We start from the raw sequence: 16,856 nt of genomic DNA on the forward strand, positions 1-16,856 counted from the left end.
GGTACATAGGAAGTAAATCAAAGGCTGACTTTATGACCTTTTTCATTAAAAGTGACCCTTTACCTAAACTATGAACCATTTTGACAACATTGTCGAATTTCGAATATTAGACTGAAGTTAATTCTGGATGAATGAATTCATTTATACTAAGTGCTGGAGGGTATGACAGTTGTGTGATAAGTATCCAACCTCCTAACCTTTTTGGTAACAAACCGCAAGGATTGATTCTCAATTTAGAAAAAGGTGAGTCAGAGAATGGACTAAAAATATGTCCTAAACTCAATTCCCGATAAAGTTAATCATGAAATATTTCTTGATATATGAAAGCAGATTGTAGATTTTTAACATGAAAAAGAAATGCGAGGGCCCTTATATTCTAATTTAATACCATTCTGAAAACCATCTAAAAGGTAGGTCACTATGCCTAAATCAGGGTAATCGTCTAACCAAAACTTTAACCTATCAGTTTTTATAGGTGTTGAAGCGAGGTCCCATAGGCCATGGCATGCTCTGCTGTGCTGTGCGGTATGGTCGGGTTGGCCTGAATGAACCTACATTGTGAAAAGTAGTGTTATAGTTATCGGAAAGCCTGCACTTGCAAACTGGGTGATTGTGTGCACATTTTAAACGTACACAGGGGCCTGTGACATAGACCCTTAAAATTAAAGTCATAACATCGGCGTGCTTCGACAGGCGCTATACTATTAGTGCTAGTGCTGAGAAACCATAATTCTGTGTCAACTACATCCCAACTTCTTGTGGGATCCACGTTTTTTTCTCATACGGAACTGATTGTCGTAATAAACCCAGTTTGCATTGCGAGTTGCAAGCTTTCTGATTACAGACATGTATTTCAATAGATCTTGAATAGCTTCGGGGTGTTTCATTACGTATATCGAGATAAAAATTAGAAAAGCGTCCGACCATTTTTCAATACTGGTGATATTTTTCTGTTTACAACTCTGGCTTACAATTTTGCCATCTTGAACAACTAAAAAGGACGAGTTTATATTATCTTTGTTCTCTGACAGTAAAGAGTTTATTTCAATAAACTCAATAATCCAAATTTTTGCTTTTATCGTTTGTGGAACATGAAAAATGGATAGTGTTAACAGTTAAAGGAACCAGTAGTTGTGGATTTATTTGCATGCTGCTTGGTTCGAATGGCCGAGCAGTTGAATTATTTATTACTGGATTGATTGTTTGATCAGTACTGTTATCACAAATAGATTGAAAACATGTATCATCAACCAGCTGCCTGCGCGGTAAAGGTCCAGGAATTTCTGGATAAGGAACCCCTTCAGCTGACTCCACTTGATGAACAGGTGGAGCCGCCGGTACTTATTGGGGCGGGGGGGGGGGGGGTGCTGTTCGAGGTGGTGATGTCTCATTAGGTTGGGGCGCCAGCACTACGGGAGATGAGCCATAAGGTGGAGCCGCAGAAGAAGATCCTGCTCGAGGTGGTGATGCCTCGTGAGGTTGATGGGAGGTTAGCCATTAGGTGGAGCCGCAGAAGATCCTTCAGATGATTAAGTAGCACGATGTCTAGTCTAGTATTTGTCGCATGTTTTATTGCGTTTAAGGGATCGGTTGAGCCAACCATACCTGTCTTTTTTATGCTTTTGGCATCTATTAAAAATAGAAAAATAACAAAATAATCAGTATATTATAAAGTTAATTAATTTAATTGTGTACAAAATATGTTAATTGAATAACTAAGGTTGTAGGTTTGAATCCCTCGGACCTGTTTCATGAACCAAAACAATTTTTGGCCGGTGTCCAACCCTGCGGGCACCGCACCAGGTCCATGTTATCAGTAATACAATGTTTACTGTACTAATTGTCAAATACAGCCATCAGAGAAAATGTACAGACAATGTAAAATACAACTAGATTTAAATTTGACTTCGCATGTGGTCTCAATTATTGTAGCATTTATGTACGCATAAAGCGATAATCAATGGTATAAGTGTATTTATTTGAAGGCGGTATTGATAAAATTTAATTAGACAAGTGAAAGATAGTGAATTCAATTGCAAAAAAAAAATATATAGAGAAATGCTTCTCTGCAGTTGAAAACGACTTTATCTCAGCTGTTTTTTCCAGAAAGAGGCTATGCTTCGGTATAAACTCCGTATGAACGCACTCAATCCGACTATAGATTAAAGTCGTGTAACACGTACCCGGTCCAAACAAACAGCTACTGCATATGTGCCGATAAAGGGCTTTGTCGCTTTATATGGTACACACCGTATTATATCAGACCTATTGCAATTATATTTGTCAAAGATGTGCATTTATAACCATACATTTAGCTGAAAATAATAACAAATGCAAGTTTGTAAAAATAGTTTTACCTTCCTTCCTTTGCCTATCTTGGTTGTGCAATAAATATAGATGGAAAATGAATATATACACGAAGCTACACACAGTTAAAAAACTTGGCTTGATGAAATATCCCGAAATTTTATTGAAATCGGAAGAAATACGCGGCTTTTAAATACTTTCATATTAAATCGAATGGGTGGAAATTATAAATTTTTATAACAACAATAAAATGTACATTTCTAATAGGGATTTATACATAAAGGATCTTTGTGTTCTTGTCAAAAGTTAGATGAAGTCAAACTATTTCATCCATTGACTTTATTCATGTTTAGACCTCAGCCAAATGTTAAATAGTGAATTTCATAAGTGTCTAAGCGGTGCCTATATATGTTTGACATTGACTCCTTTTTGATGAACTCCTTATAGTTGACATTGTTTGACATGTACCTATTTACCGACAATCAGATATTTACTGTAATCCAACATTGAATAAATGGTAGATGTAAACTTTACTCTACCCCAATATGTTTAGATCACAAACAATTGTGAGCTAATTATAGATAGGTACTTCTTCCACATTTTCATGTGGAATATGATGTTTTGGCTTCAGTTGCTGCAATAAAAGTCGCGGGCTCTCGGACCAATAAGTAGACAGTCACATGGAACCACACAGTGCAGTGTCAGAAAGCGCCTCTTTGGACTTATTGTGATAGGTTCGCTGGTTCTTGCTTGAGTGCAATTTATTTCACATAAAGCAAGGTAAAAAAACCCTCAATAGGACTGGAAAGCTTCTTTTCAAAACCCAATACCGATCAGACGAGACGGGCCAGAAATAGTGGTCCGTTTTTAAAATTTCTTTCATCGTTACAAAAGGATTGACGAGTGTGCACGCAGTTGGTATAAATTTGCAGTGCTTTTAAACAAAATATACGTCAGGGATGTGAGCTTCCTCCAGATATAGCTCTGATAACATTCGAGGTTTATTTTATGTGAAATGTAAATTAAGACATGTTTAGCTTGGGTTGTCTTTAAACTGACATCTTTATTATAGGACAGCCTTTCAGTAGAGTATGAGCTGTAAATTAACAAGCTGGACTGACCTTGGTGTGATTATGTAACCAGAGCAATTTTGTCAGCTTCTTCACATTTAGTTTGCTTACAACAAAGTCAAGTGGAGAGTGTTGAAAATAGAAAATTAAATCACAGTATTGCGGTAACATGTCACTACACATTTAAGCATGTTTGTTTGCTATATACACACAAATGTCAATATCTTGTGATTTTTATGTCTGCCCGTAATCTGTGAAATTGGTCAATCCTGGTTGCAGTTTGTGCAGTTTCCACTTCTTGGTGTCCTTGTTCAATTGTATCATAGCTCGGTGTTTTTTCTTAACAAATTTGGTGCAGGTAAATCATATACACTGAGCGCAGGGTGCGGTAACTATTAAATACCCGCACGCTAGTTACCGCACTGTTGGATAGGAAAGTATGTCAGTGTGTATGGGCGTGTCTCTAATAGCAAACAGCGACGTGCATTTTATTGATTTTCTGCGCTCGCATTGGTTTATTTTACCTGAGCTTTACACATTTGTAAAGCAAGGATTTTAAGCATTCACTGAACTGCTGTATATGGCAGTGTGGAACGCCTACTTAACTTCCATATATGGTCGGCTATGATACAAAACAGAAAGAAGTTAAGAACATTAAAACTCTCAGGTAAACCAATTATTATCGGGGGCTACGCCCCCTCGTACAAATCGTTTACCCTCGAGTTTCAATACTCTTTCTATTACTTTACCGTTATTTTGCACTCCACAGAATGAATTTTGTCAAAATATTTGACCGTGAACGACCATTTAAACGTGTAGCTGAAAACCTTGCAATTAATTTTATACTCAGTTGTGTCTTTTTGTTCAAAGTTCGGCTTACTAACCTTAGCTGTGAGAAAATTTAGTCACTCTAACACATTTAATGTTACAAGAAAATAGATACGTAACATAGTTAAACTTTCTGCAAAAATTGATTGGAGATATTGCTTTATTTAGAGATTTACCCTTAGCCTTCTTTACGCAAGGGAAGCAATCTAATTATATGGTGAACTTGTTGAGTGAACACCGTTTCTTAATCCTAATCCTGTCCGTGTTAAATCAGTGCAAAGGAAAAGTAACCTATCTATGATAAGTCTTGAAATTAATTTCTTCGATTTTCTCATATTTCTAGATATTTTTCCCATACTTTGACGCATATGTATGGGTAGTTGAGATTGTTCTCTTTCCAGCAGTAGCCTTTTCAACATATTTCACCTTGTGAAATTCTGTGGGTTTTGTCTTTTTAAAAAAAATCGTCTGTTTGTTGACAAATTTCACCACAATAAATGTCCTACTTTCCCCAGGGCAATCAATTATTTGATCTTTACATAGTTTTGTATTCAGGTTGCTAATTCAAGTGGCAAGTATGCATGCTTTTTTCATGATTAGAGGTAAAAGTGGGTAGCTTGCATGAGGTACTAGGTCAATTGTCACCTAAGCCCATCATAAAGTCTTTGCGGAGTTGTCTCCATTTTTTCCAAATATTTCCCCCGGGATCATTTTTTTTCAGCTCAAATAACTCTTTTTCTGGAAATGATATTTTAATAATTTTTTCAGTCCTCGTATTCTGATGCAGTTAACTTCACAAACATATAATATAGATAGCTCCTACTTGAAGTTTGTATTTTCAGTTACAATGCCTACTTTATTAATTTACATGTTTTTCGGTGAATTATTGAACTATTAGAGTGAAATATATCTGAGAAATATCAAATATATTTTCACTGGAAAGAAACTATTAAATTGGTAAATTAAGTCAAAACATGAAAGATGTAAGTTCAAAATATATTTCACTCATGAGCACCATATCTTACATTTACACTAGTGGCTATGCCACTCGTGAAACTATTGTATTTGGTATTCACTGGTGAAAGATATTACAATTTTACACTGAAAAAAAAAACAACAACAACAACAAAAAAAACCCAACAAATAATTATCTTCTGTGTGTGTTGTGTCTATCGACATAATTCACGTTATCATTCTTAATCCCTGTTGGTGTATCCGTTGTTCATTTACATTTTTCATGCGCTTGTCATCAATTACGTACGCCGGTTGTAGGGAAAAAAGTTATGCCTTTTTATGTCGCCCCCACCCTTTGGGCGGCATATAGTAATTGCAGCCTCCTTCTGTCTGCAAATAATGGAACATGTATTGGGTTCTGAGGACAATAAGTAATGGTAAATTTTTTTCATTCCGTACTGCTTATTGGGTACTTTCTGTCGCTTGTTGGGTACTTTTTAACAAAAGTAATACCCAATAAAGGTCTGTTCGTAAGAATACACGTCAGTCTGTCCGTTAGTTCGTTTGTCCCGAATTCGTGTCTTGTCCGTAACTTTGTCATCCATCAAGGCATTATAATATTACTTGGCGCTAAGACTATTTGTAATGCGGAAGACCCGAACCCTAGCTCAAAGGTCAAGGTCACACTTGAAGGTAAAATGTCAACAGGGCTTTTTTCTGTCCGGTCTGTAACTCAACCATCCATCAAGGGTTTTAATATTGCTCGGCACAAATATTCCCCACAATCAGACAATGTGTCATGCACAACACCCAGAACCCTAGCTAAAAGGTCAAGGTCACACTCAGAGGTCAAACGTCAATAGTGTTTTTCCTGTCCGGTCCACAACACTGTCATCCTTGAAGCGATTTTAACATTGCTTGGCTCAAATGTATCCCATAATGAAACCCCAAGTTCAACGGTCAAGGTCATACTTAGATGTCAAAGGAAATAGTGTTTTTAACTCTCCGGTCCATACCTCTGTCATCCATGAAGGAATTTTAATATTGCTTGGCACAAATGATCCCATAATGATACAACGTGTCATATATAACACCCAGACCCCTAGCCCAAAGGCCATGGTCACTCTCAGAGGTCAAAAGAAATAGTGTTCTTTTCCTGTCCGGTTGTAGTGTTTCGTTTTGATAGGAACGTGAAAACGTCATTGCTGTAGGGTTTCGTTTCGACAGGTTTATTTGTTTACTTGTCAATCTTACAATTTGGACAGTACCATTAACTGTTAAAAGGGGTGCTTACCAAAAAGATACCGACTGAATGGCGAACAGTGAAGATCTTGATCAGACTGCACGGATGTATGATGTATCATGATCTACACTGGACGCAAAGGCAGAACCAATCGTGTCCAGCATGATAAGGATTCATTTCGTAATACATAAAGCAGAAATAATTTCTAAAACATTAATGATTGACAACTTAAAATCTATATTACCGGTATGACTCTGCTTTATCGTCGATTTTAACATACGAAACATGTTATATGGAATAATTGTGATTACTCTGTTGAAGGTTATTGTAAATCTAAATTCTATAGACAATTTGATGAAAAAAATGCAAAAGTGCTTTTACTTTATTTCTTTACAGATTTATCTGTACTTGGCAGCCTCAATTTTATTGACAGTATCTGTTTGATATTTGCCACCGAGATATATAAGAAAACTTGAGTTCTGATGTAAATGTATTTGACATCATTTTACATAAAAACTAGGTTAAGGATATAGAAACTTTGACTGAGATCAGGGCCCATATTCATCAACGATTGAAGTCTGAAATTAGGCTTAAAAACGAAAAATATTCAAGTTGTCAGAACTTTTATTGCAGTTTATCTATACTCCTGTAATTTTGCACAGCAGCTGCCTGTAGCTACAGAATAGATGCACAAGCAAAGTTTCATTACGCTCTTTACTTATCAAATAATGCCAGAGTAGAAAGAAAATTTAACATTTTTAAGTCTAAGTTTCAAACTTTAAATGTTGATGAAAACAGGTCCAGTTCCTCTCCCAAAGACTTTATTTTTCCTCTGTTATATAATGTTTATACAGCATATATTGATAAAAATGAAGATCTAAAAACACTGCAACATCAGTATTTAGTTGAGAAATACAACCACAATACCTAATCCACAGTTTATGGATTTTTTAACGTTTAAGAAACTGCTAAATATCTATATTGATGACCCTCATCCTTGTTTAGGAAAAGACAAGCCCATTTCCGGTATTATGGACTCTAGTAAAGTAAACTTGATTTCTTAAACGTCATCAAACAGCAACGGAATTTTAAGTAAATTATTATCTGTACACACCTTTTATTAAGGGGACGTGAAGTAAGCTAAAGACTACACATTGATCCAAGTATATACTTAACTTATCGCATACTAAGCAACTGCATTAAACATGTTTGGACGATATCGTTGCAATCAGGGAAAAGGATCCAAGTTTTATGGAAAATGGATAGCATACTCATGATATATCAAATAACACATGAATGTGTGTTGTAGTCATTCAAATATTATAAATAAAAGAGTCTAACACGGATGTAACATTGTCAGTAGTTTATTCCTCCACGTTGCTTAACATGTTAAGCGAATTGCTGCCGAATAACTACAATACTAGGTCTAATTGACTGAAGCGGGTGTAGATAAATGCCAGAAAAAGAGAGTACAGTAACCGTGATTTTGACTTAAAACTGCACGACTATGTGATTTTACTGTATTTGAGGATATTTTACTAATAGATAAAAATCAGGAACAGTATTTTTGTCGTAAAGCGAATTACAATTTATCGTAGGCTGGTTTATTTAGAGGTTGCAAGATCGATAGTCAGGCGTTTTATTTATTAGGATTTTGTGATACGCATTAAAAGAAAATACCTTTATTTTATGTTTTTCGGTGGTTTATCGAAATATAACGGTGAATTATATCCTGATAAACTCACTGGCCACTCAGTGAAAATTATCAAATCTGATTCCCGGATTAACGTCAAAAAGTTTACCGAGCGTACTGAAAGCCGGAAACAATATGACGATGACGTCGTTAAAATGACGTCATCTTTGCGATGCTTCCTGATAAAGTTTCCCGTAAATTTCGACATTTTATTGAAATAAACACAACAAAAGTAGAGTTTTAGACATAAAATAAACAGAAAAATCGTTGGTATCGATGTAATATAACGGTAATTTCACTCGTGAACACAAAAAGTTGTTATTTTCACTCGTGGCTGCGCCACTCGTGAAAATATCACTTTTGGTGCCCACTCGGTGAAATTATAACGTGATATTACACCGAAACCAACAATTATCCTCTATATTTTGTTGTTAACAAAACAGAACGGAAAACAGTGTAAATATAAAAAAAAATATTTTCGAAGTTCATGCGAAATGAACGACAAAATTGTGATTGGTCATGAATCGCTTGCGTAATTCATGGATTTGTCGCTCATTTCGCATGAACTTCGAATTTCTTTCTTTAATGAATTTCGTTAGTAGTGACTTAATTAACCATTGAAGTACAGAAAATGGATACTGTTGTTTCATTGTATTAATACTGTATACATTCCAATACAGAAGTTGTATAAAAGTGGAACTTTTATCGATATTTTAAAAGACATTTTACTTATTGTAATATAATGTCAACACAAAATCAGTCAAAATGCTTTAGTTCATAATGTAACACACTGGGATTTAAAAGTCAAGTCTTAATAAGCTGTCACTTAGTGTGAATATAACCAGGTTACAATCTCTGTTATGGTTCACGGATTTGCCATGAAAAATAAAGACCAGTCTGTAACTTATACTTAATTCATAGGATGTCGATCCCAAGTTATATTTCGGGCTATTTTTACATGAAAAAGAACCGTGATAAAACAGTGAGTAATTTAGCGAAGACATTTGACAATCATCTAAAGAGACTTCGTCTGTAATAAAATCACCAGAAAAAACAGGGTACCAATGTATCCAGTTGAATTAATACGAAACAAACATGCGTTACCGCTATTCTAGCATAGAACGTGTATAAAACTAATTTATGAGTATATTTTCCATTAACATTCTTAAATATTTATGAAATACGTGTGTAGATCAACCTTTTTTATCGCGTTTATGTCATTTCCATTTGAATTATGCGTTGTAGGGCCGTGATACGTTTTCGCCTGTTAATAACGCGTTAGCGCGAGAATCTCTCTGTTAAAACATTTAACGACAAAACATTTTTATGTTAGAATCAACATTGGTGAATTTCTACACTTTTTTATTTTACGTCGTCTGATTCATGCTTTTTTCTAGTAAATATATATAGTCAATATACACAGTAGTTACTATATTAGTTTTCCTCCAATCCAGGACACTTATTTGTACCAAGCAACACCCTTTGCTACCACTGGGCCATTCAAATCAACCTGTAATGCCGGCCAGACAATGCAAGTTTTTCCTCTCTTTTCAAGCTCGTATTTCTTTTCGTCAATATTCTTCGCATCTAAAGGGTGCATATAGATCGGAGGATCCTCGACACACATCAACCATGTGACTTCCATGCAGTCTTGTATGAAACGCTCCACAGCTGATTCTTGTCCGATCCGAATGTTATATTTGGTATCGAGATGTTCAAGGATAGTTTTCAAAAAAGCCTTAAAAGAATATAAAAAGGCAAAGATAAGATTAGATAAATAAATTTCAATACCTTGCTATGAATACAAGTGTTGCTATTTCTAACTGTTTTAAGCTCATTAGGTGAATTTTGATTTTAATGCTTTATTTGTGACACGTATATTCCGGATATAACATTAATTCTATTACCAAATTAAAATTAGGATAAATATGGTTTCAGGGAACATTCGAAAAGAAATGCATTTGTGAACCCTTTCAGATAGATTAAGGATTGGAATGCACATATAAAGATCGACGTTTAAGTTATATTCAGTTCAAATTTCGCAGGCATCAAATAACAAATAACTTTGCTATGTAAGTTGATTTGGGTATTGTAGTGATTTTATTTTCCAGCTGATCTGGTGCAGACGCTTTGTTTGGATCGTTATAAAAATGTAGTTTAGCTCGGTTGAACCGTTAATTTCACAGAAACGAATTCTTCACACACGTGAGGAATTCGCACGTATTCTTATCAAGTGTGAAGAACTCTGGTTCAACAGAGCTCCATAATTTAACACCCAAAAGTGAAATTATGTCTATTATGTCTTTGGAAATCTTATCAAGTTTTTATTTTTGGAATTGTCTGTATGTTCGTTTAAAATAGCCCACTCAAAGATGACATTGACTCTAAACGTAAAGATCAATTAGTATAGAAAGATTTTTAAACCCGAACAGGAGTTTTTAGCAGGAAAAAAACTTTGGAATGAAAAATAAACAGCCACAATTCCACGATTTGAAAAGAATACCGCTTTTTCCGATTTTAGAAATTCTGTGAAGAATGAAGTTTTTAAGTAGTGAAAATTAAGGTTAAAATACGTATATTGACAATACTGAAAAACCAATTAATGCAGGAAATATTTTTATAGATCTACATACATCAAAAATCAGCATTTTAAAAAGATGTTTTGATAATAGTTTGATTAAAAAAACCCACACAATTCTATACAACACCTTAGAATTTTTTAACCATATATTTTTGTCCTTTTCTGAATGTCTATAGTTACCTTTATATAGAACCAAAAGTATGGGTCAAATGCACCCCCCCCCCCCCACACACACACCCCCTCCCCCACCCTTTCGTAACTGAGTAGCTGTTACCGAGAAATTGTAGAGTAAAAATAAACAGGCATTTTTAACAAAATGAGAATAGACCAGGTCGCATCACTTTTGGAACACCCCTCGTAATGAATACTAACGATTGTCTTTATTTTATTCATATTATAATTATGTTGTATTCTTACCTTCTGCAGGCGATCCACCGCTAACTCTGCATGTATATATCTGTATCTTAGCAACAAGTCATTCACTGGTGTATCGTTGCTTAACTTCGGTTTTACACGAGGCAACTATTTAGAAAAATTAAATGTTTTAATGAATTACATGACAAATCACTCATAAGATCTTTTTCTGCTATTACCGGTTCATACTCAGACTGAACCAACAGTACTAATATGCGTACTTTATGTTTCAAGTTAATATTATATAATAAACTTGTGAAAAGGGTCATACATCCTGAAATTGATATGTAGTAGAATATAATCAATTGATGACAAGCATTTTAGGACACTAAATACTTACAAAAAGCAAAACAGATAAACTTTGTTTAATATAACATTAATGCTAATATGAAAAATGTCCACATTTGCATTAAAACACGGATATTTGATGTCACGTCGAGATATTATTTGGCGCCAAACAAGCGCCACTACATTTGATCTTCCGCTTAATATCTAAGACGTTTCAGAATCGACATAATACAACAGACCAGCGTTACACTTAATTACACACTGTATTCATTATTAGGTGCGTAGAATAACTCATTAGATGTCTACGTACTCCTAAATTATTCCGCGGCACCTGTTACTTCCGGTAAAATTGACGTCACGTCGACCTATTATATTTGGCGCCATATAGTGTTTCCATACTTCATCTAATTGTTTGCATAAAATGCATGTAAGAATAGAAATAATATATTGCAGAACTTGTCATGTTTTCATATATCTTAACAATACGAATCGGTTATACACCGCGTGTATAATTCACTCGGGCTACGCCTTCGTGAAATTATTCTGCAAGCGTGTAACCTCATCGTATTTTTTCGATATGTTAAAACATAGTTCTGCTATATATTATTTCTTAAATAAATGCAAACAAAAACGTATATCATACTTTGATGTTAAGAAAATATGTCTTACCTGGCCGTCTTTCACAATGAGACGAGCACATTCCTCGGCAGTGTTCACTTGTGTAGAAGATTCCTCTTTGCAATAATCAAATGCTTTCTGCAAAATAGGCACATCCAGGTTAATGAATATTTTTACATACATGTTTATTGATAAAATTAAACTCAGAAAACAATAATGCAGACATATCGTTAAAACGAAAATAAACAGGAAAACCAAATATGGACATAAACAAGAGCTGCTTGTAAAATACAAATGCCCTATGATGGCCTATTGGGTAGGTAATTTTGCATGCTGCGCCCTTGAGTTTTGCCCACATGACCTCAAACACAACAGAAATTATCTACCTATTACAGGTAACCTATCCTATAAACATTGACGGCCAAAGTGTTTTTAATTACTGTGTGGAAACCATTTTCCAATTAGAGGTCACTGTGACACTAATATTTGATCTAATGACACAAAAAGCAATATGGTCATCTACTGACAACAGGCAAACATTCTATGATATTTAACAACTGTGGGCCGAAGCGTTCTTTCAAGTTATTGAGAGGAAGCCGTCGCCAGTCTGGAGGTCACTGTGCCCATGACCTTAGCCCAAAACAATATTCGTTATCTACTGACCACAAGCAGTCATCATATGAAGATTTACGACTGTATGCAAAAACTTTCTTTTAGTTATTTAGCGGGATCTGTTTTCTATCTCAAGGTCATTGACGTTTACCTTTGACTTACTAACCCCAAGAACAATATGGTTCATCTACTGACCACATGTAATACAGTCTTAAGGTCACTGTGTCTTTTTCCTTTGACTTTAGGATCCCCAAAACGATAAGAGTCATCTACTGACAACAGGTAATCGTCCTATGAAATTTAGGGATTGTTAGACAAAGCAGTCTGTAGTTATTGATCGGAAACAAAATGGTCTAATGACCGTCGATCTACCAACGGACAGACCGACAGACAGAAAAATGTATAAATAACACATACCAGCGAGGGTGAAACCTGAGAAAAGTAATAAGAGCCGGGGGTGTTATTATCTTTCGAATGTTGGCAATTTCCCATATCTTAGGAACATGCCTGTATTATTTGTTTTATTACACCGAAAATCATACCTTGAGCGCTTGTCGGCACAGGGTTTTGGAAACGGATAACACCCGACCGGGTGATACTCAAAACAATTATCATACCTTGATAGTGCTCGAAATGTGGTATATATTCAAATTTTATTCCTGTTGGGTCCTGTTGGGTCATTGAGTGTTTACTTGAGGTATTATAATGAGCAATATACCCCCTGTTCTTCGAAATACGTTTGGGTATAACAATTCTTTTATATTTTGTGACTATATATGCAAGTTATTAGATTCATGCCGACTTGCTGATTTTCTTGAGTTCCGAAATTTGCAAATGACAGGACAGATGTCACGAATTGTCACAGAAATACTGGGTAATTTATTGCAAATTAAAGACGCATATATGTTGCATATGTATCAAAATTTATCAAGGATAGAATCACCTGTACAATTACTAGAAGACACTCGATACTGAGTTGTTCTGATCCTCTCATTGCCTTCAATACTTGAAAAGCAGCGTTCCATGAACCATGCTTGTATATGCCTTTGAATGCCTGAATTAAGCCTTTGGTTCCTCTCTCGATTGGTCTGAAGATATATATATATATATCAGATCTGGTAGTTCCAACTTGTTTGGCAAAATGAAACATTTCTTGGTTTTGAAAGTATGAATAAAGGTAATGTGTACCCATTATATACCGAATCGTGGAAAATGATTAAAATAGAATAAAAGTTAGCACATCTTTTATATATTTCAGAGTAAACACACAAATACATTATAAATATTCGTGGCATGATACTTTTCTTTATATATTCTATATAACTGTAAACTTTTCTTGAATATAATGCTAACTGTATTCTTTTCTTAAATCTAATAGTGTATTACATTCTATACTTTTTTGAGCATAACTTATTACTATTTTACAGACCCTTTGGCGATTTCCTTGCTGTTAAAACCTTCTACGTGTTCTCTGTTCTGGCGTGTATCTGCCCCTTTTGTATCTACCTTACGGGTTCCACCATCCATTTTTCTAAGTGTTCTTTCTTCTTCCTTTGAAAGAAGACATTCGATACTTCTAAATATTCTTACATATAATGAAAATCGAAATTGGTAATCGTTGATTTATAATTTGTATGATTTAAAATTTGAAGTTTAAGTTTGATTAATAAAACAGATAAGAGACAAGGCGATTTCGTTACAAATTTATCATTATTTGTAACCTTACATCCGCATATACCCTACACATAGCAAACCAAAGAAATTACAATTAAGGCGAAGCCCCCATGTTTAATATGTTAAGATTTATCGCGCTGAATCTCAGTCATGCTTGGAAAATTTATAATGGTGTAGTTCAATTATGAACAAATGTATTGTATAGTAAGAAATAGGAAGTGTTTTTGCACATGCGCGTGATCAAACGCACACATTAATTGCTACTATAGTCCAGTGTACTGCTGTCTACTGCTGAAGGTGAAGAAGTATTTATACACAATATGGCAATGTCCGTAGAAATTTCTCTAACACATTTTTTCTTCTTCATATTTTTGACGATTAAACAAATCACATTATCACCCGGACATACTCCTCAACGGTCCGTAATGCCCCAGCTATCTTTTGAAAACAATCACTTTGAATAATACACTAAAAATGCTGTAATTTCACGATTCGATCAACATTTTCTCTAATTTCTCCGCCATTTTGAAGCTAGAGGAACAATGCCTCATCCGTGAGTTGAGCTATTAGTAAACGAGTAACGCCATATCCTTTATGTATAGGCAGGTTGACGAAACTAGTTAAACTATAGTTTAAATGATAGGTGATCAGACTAAGCCGATATCAGGGCAGTATTGGGGGTATCATAAACACAATGCATGTATATAAAGATTTTTCGTAACATCGTAACAAGTCATGTTGCTTTAAATATTCACTAAAACATTCTATCACTGTTCAAAAACTTGTATCAATATTGTAAGCTGCAATATATTGCAATATGATCATTCGTGAACAGCGTTTTATTTGTTTATAAATGTTTTACGAAAACAGCAGTATGTAAATATTACTTACTATTTTGCTTTGAGTGGGACAGTTACTATTATATCTCATTTTAATTGCCAACGCCAGACCCCAATATAACAAATGTTAGATATTCTTACTATTTCTATCAAAAATACTGTATTTATTCTACTAGTCTATTTTAGCAAGATATGGTGATATGAGCTTGACTGGCTCTTAAAGTACTAGTATTGTAATCACTCTCGATTTTCAATGGTGCAACTACTATAACCCTAAAAGTCTTCTTTTTGCTTGATATAGTCGACTCTCCTGATATACCCAAAACAAGAAATGGTATTGTTTGTTTTCTAAAAATAATGACTATTTACTATAAATCAACCTACTTACCTCAAGGTAAGGTTTTATATGCGTTTCGAACAACTCCGAAACGTGATCTATTTGTTTCTGTGCTGATTTCTGCTGACCACTTGCCACATTCTCAATAAAAGTTTTAACAAGCGATATCTTGCTTTTAACATTCAGATTTATTCTTTTGTCAATGTCTTCAAACTGACGTATTGCTTCCTTGCATAACGGCTTTGCGTTCTTTATATCATTCTTTTTTACAAAGCTTATAACCTTCCAAACTGCACTTTTCTCCCAAGAATCCATGTTTAATTTTTAGTGTATCGATTGAATAAAAACTTATAAACACTTCATGTTTTGACAACGCTCGATAAGTAATATACTTCCTTGTTCGTGGATAAATTGATATAGTTAGTGTAAAACATACCATTTAAAGACCCATCACAGTTTTGTATTTCCATGATAGTAATTGTAAATAGTTTGCATAAAAAAGTATCTTGTAACAATATAGGGACAAGACAATGTGTTTAATGACAAAACAATTTATTGATTCAATGTAGCAGTATGTATAGCACTTGATGTATTTAGTTTATTTTAGACCAGTTTGTTTCTGCAGGGTAAGATAACTATTCAACAATATTTTAAAACTGTACTGAATGGAGGTTGACTAAATAAGTTAGCAGATGGAGTTATGAGAAAAAATAACCTAGGAAGGGCTGTCATCTTGCAGTACAGCTGTTTTATAACTGCTTTTTTTCAGAATGAGTTTCATGAAGTTTATTCGAGGGGGAATGTAGGTCACTGGGTTGTGGTTGTTACTATGAAGAGAAGCGGTCTTATTGCAATAAAATACATTGTGAAATAAACTTTTTTCTAAGGTAATTTCTCCAGAATTACAATTAACTAAACGTTGCCACAACCTGATTATTACGTACACCTGATTATGAACAAAACGTTGAGGGATTTCTCAAAATGTTACAGCAGTTTATCCTAAACCGTGTACATATTTGTGTACGGCCGGTCATTCGATTAATTAACGAATTTACCAAGAGAACAAAGTATTAACATGAAGTCTGTACACGTTTACCAACGTATTTGTACTGCGTAACACATACATTCAAAGAGCCTTGAAAGTCATAGCTGGGAGTGCTTGAGGAATATACAAAGCAAGGAACAGAAGTTGACGGCGATAATTACAAGTCATACATATATATATTTAAGTAAACTTGGTCAAGCCTACCTCTCCCTGGACATGCTGTCTCATCAAAACAACCTATGGTTTTCTGAGAAGAATATACTGTGTATTTGTTTATTATCTGAATTGTCATATAGATTAATGTTACTGTTCAGATGTGTCGGAGAGACGAAATTTACTTAAAAATTTCAAAA

The 16,856-nt window shown here is 34.7% G+C and overlaps 1 protein-coding gene across 1 annotated transcript; it reads right to left on the reverse strand.

Annotated features, from left to right (window-relative positions):
* Positions 1-7,750: 7,750 nt before the first annotated feature.
* LOC128557021 (uncharacterized) lies at positions 7,751-15,833 on the reverse strand. Its single transcript, XM_053543441.1, has 6 exons — positions 15,510-15,833; positions 14,038-14,159; positions 13,552-13,696; positions 12,048-12,134; positions 11,094-11,198; positions 7,751-9,833 (listed from the first exon to the last, which is right to left on the reverse strand). The coding sequence occupies exons 1-6, from the start codon at positions 15,771-15,773 to the stop codon at positions 9,555-9,557; spliced, it is 1,002 nt and encodes a 333-aa protein (XP_053399416.1). The 5' UTR covers positions 15,774-15,833; the 3' UTR covers positions 7,751-9,554.
* Between the last annotated feature and the right edge of the window lie 1,023 nt (positions 15,834-16,856).

Source organism: Mercenaria mercenaria, chromosome 5 (genome assembly GCF_021730395.1).
Source record: "Mercenaria mercenaria strain notata chromosome 5, MADL_Memer_1, whole genome shotgun sequence".
NCBI classification, from domain to species: Eukaryota; Metazoa; Mollusca; class Bivalvia; order Venerida; family Veneridae; genus Mercenaria; species Mercenaria mercenaria.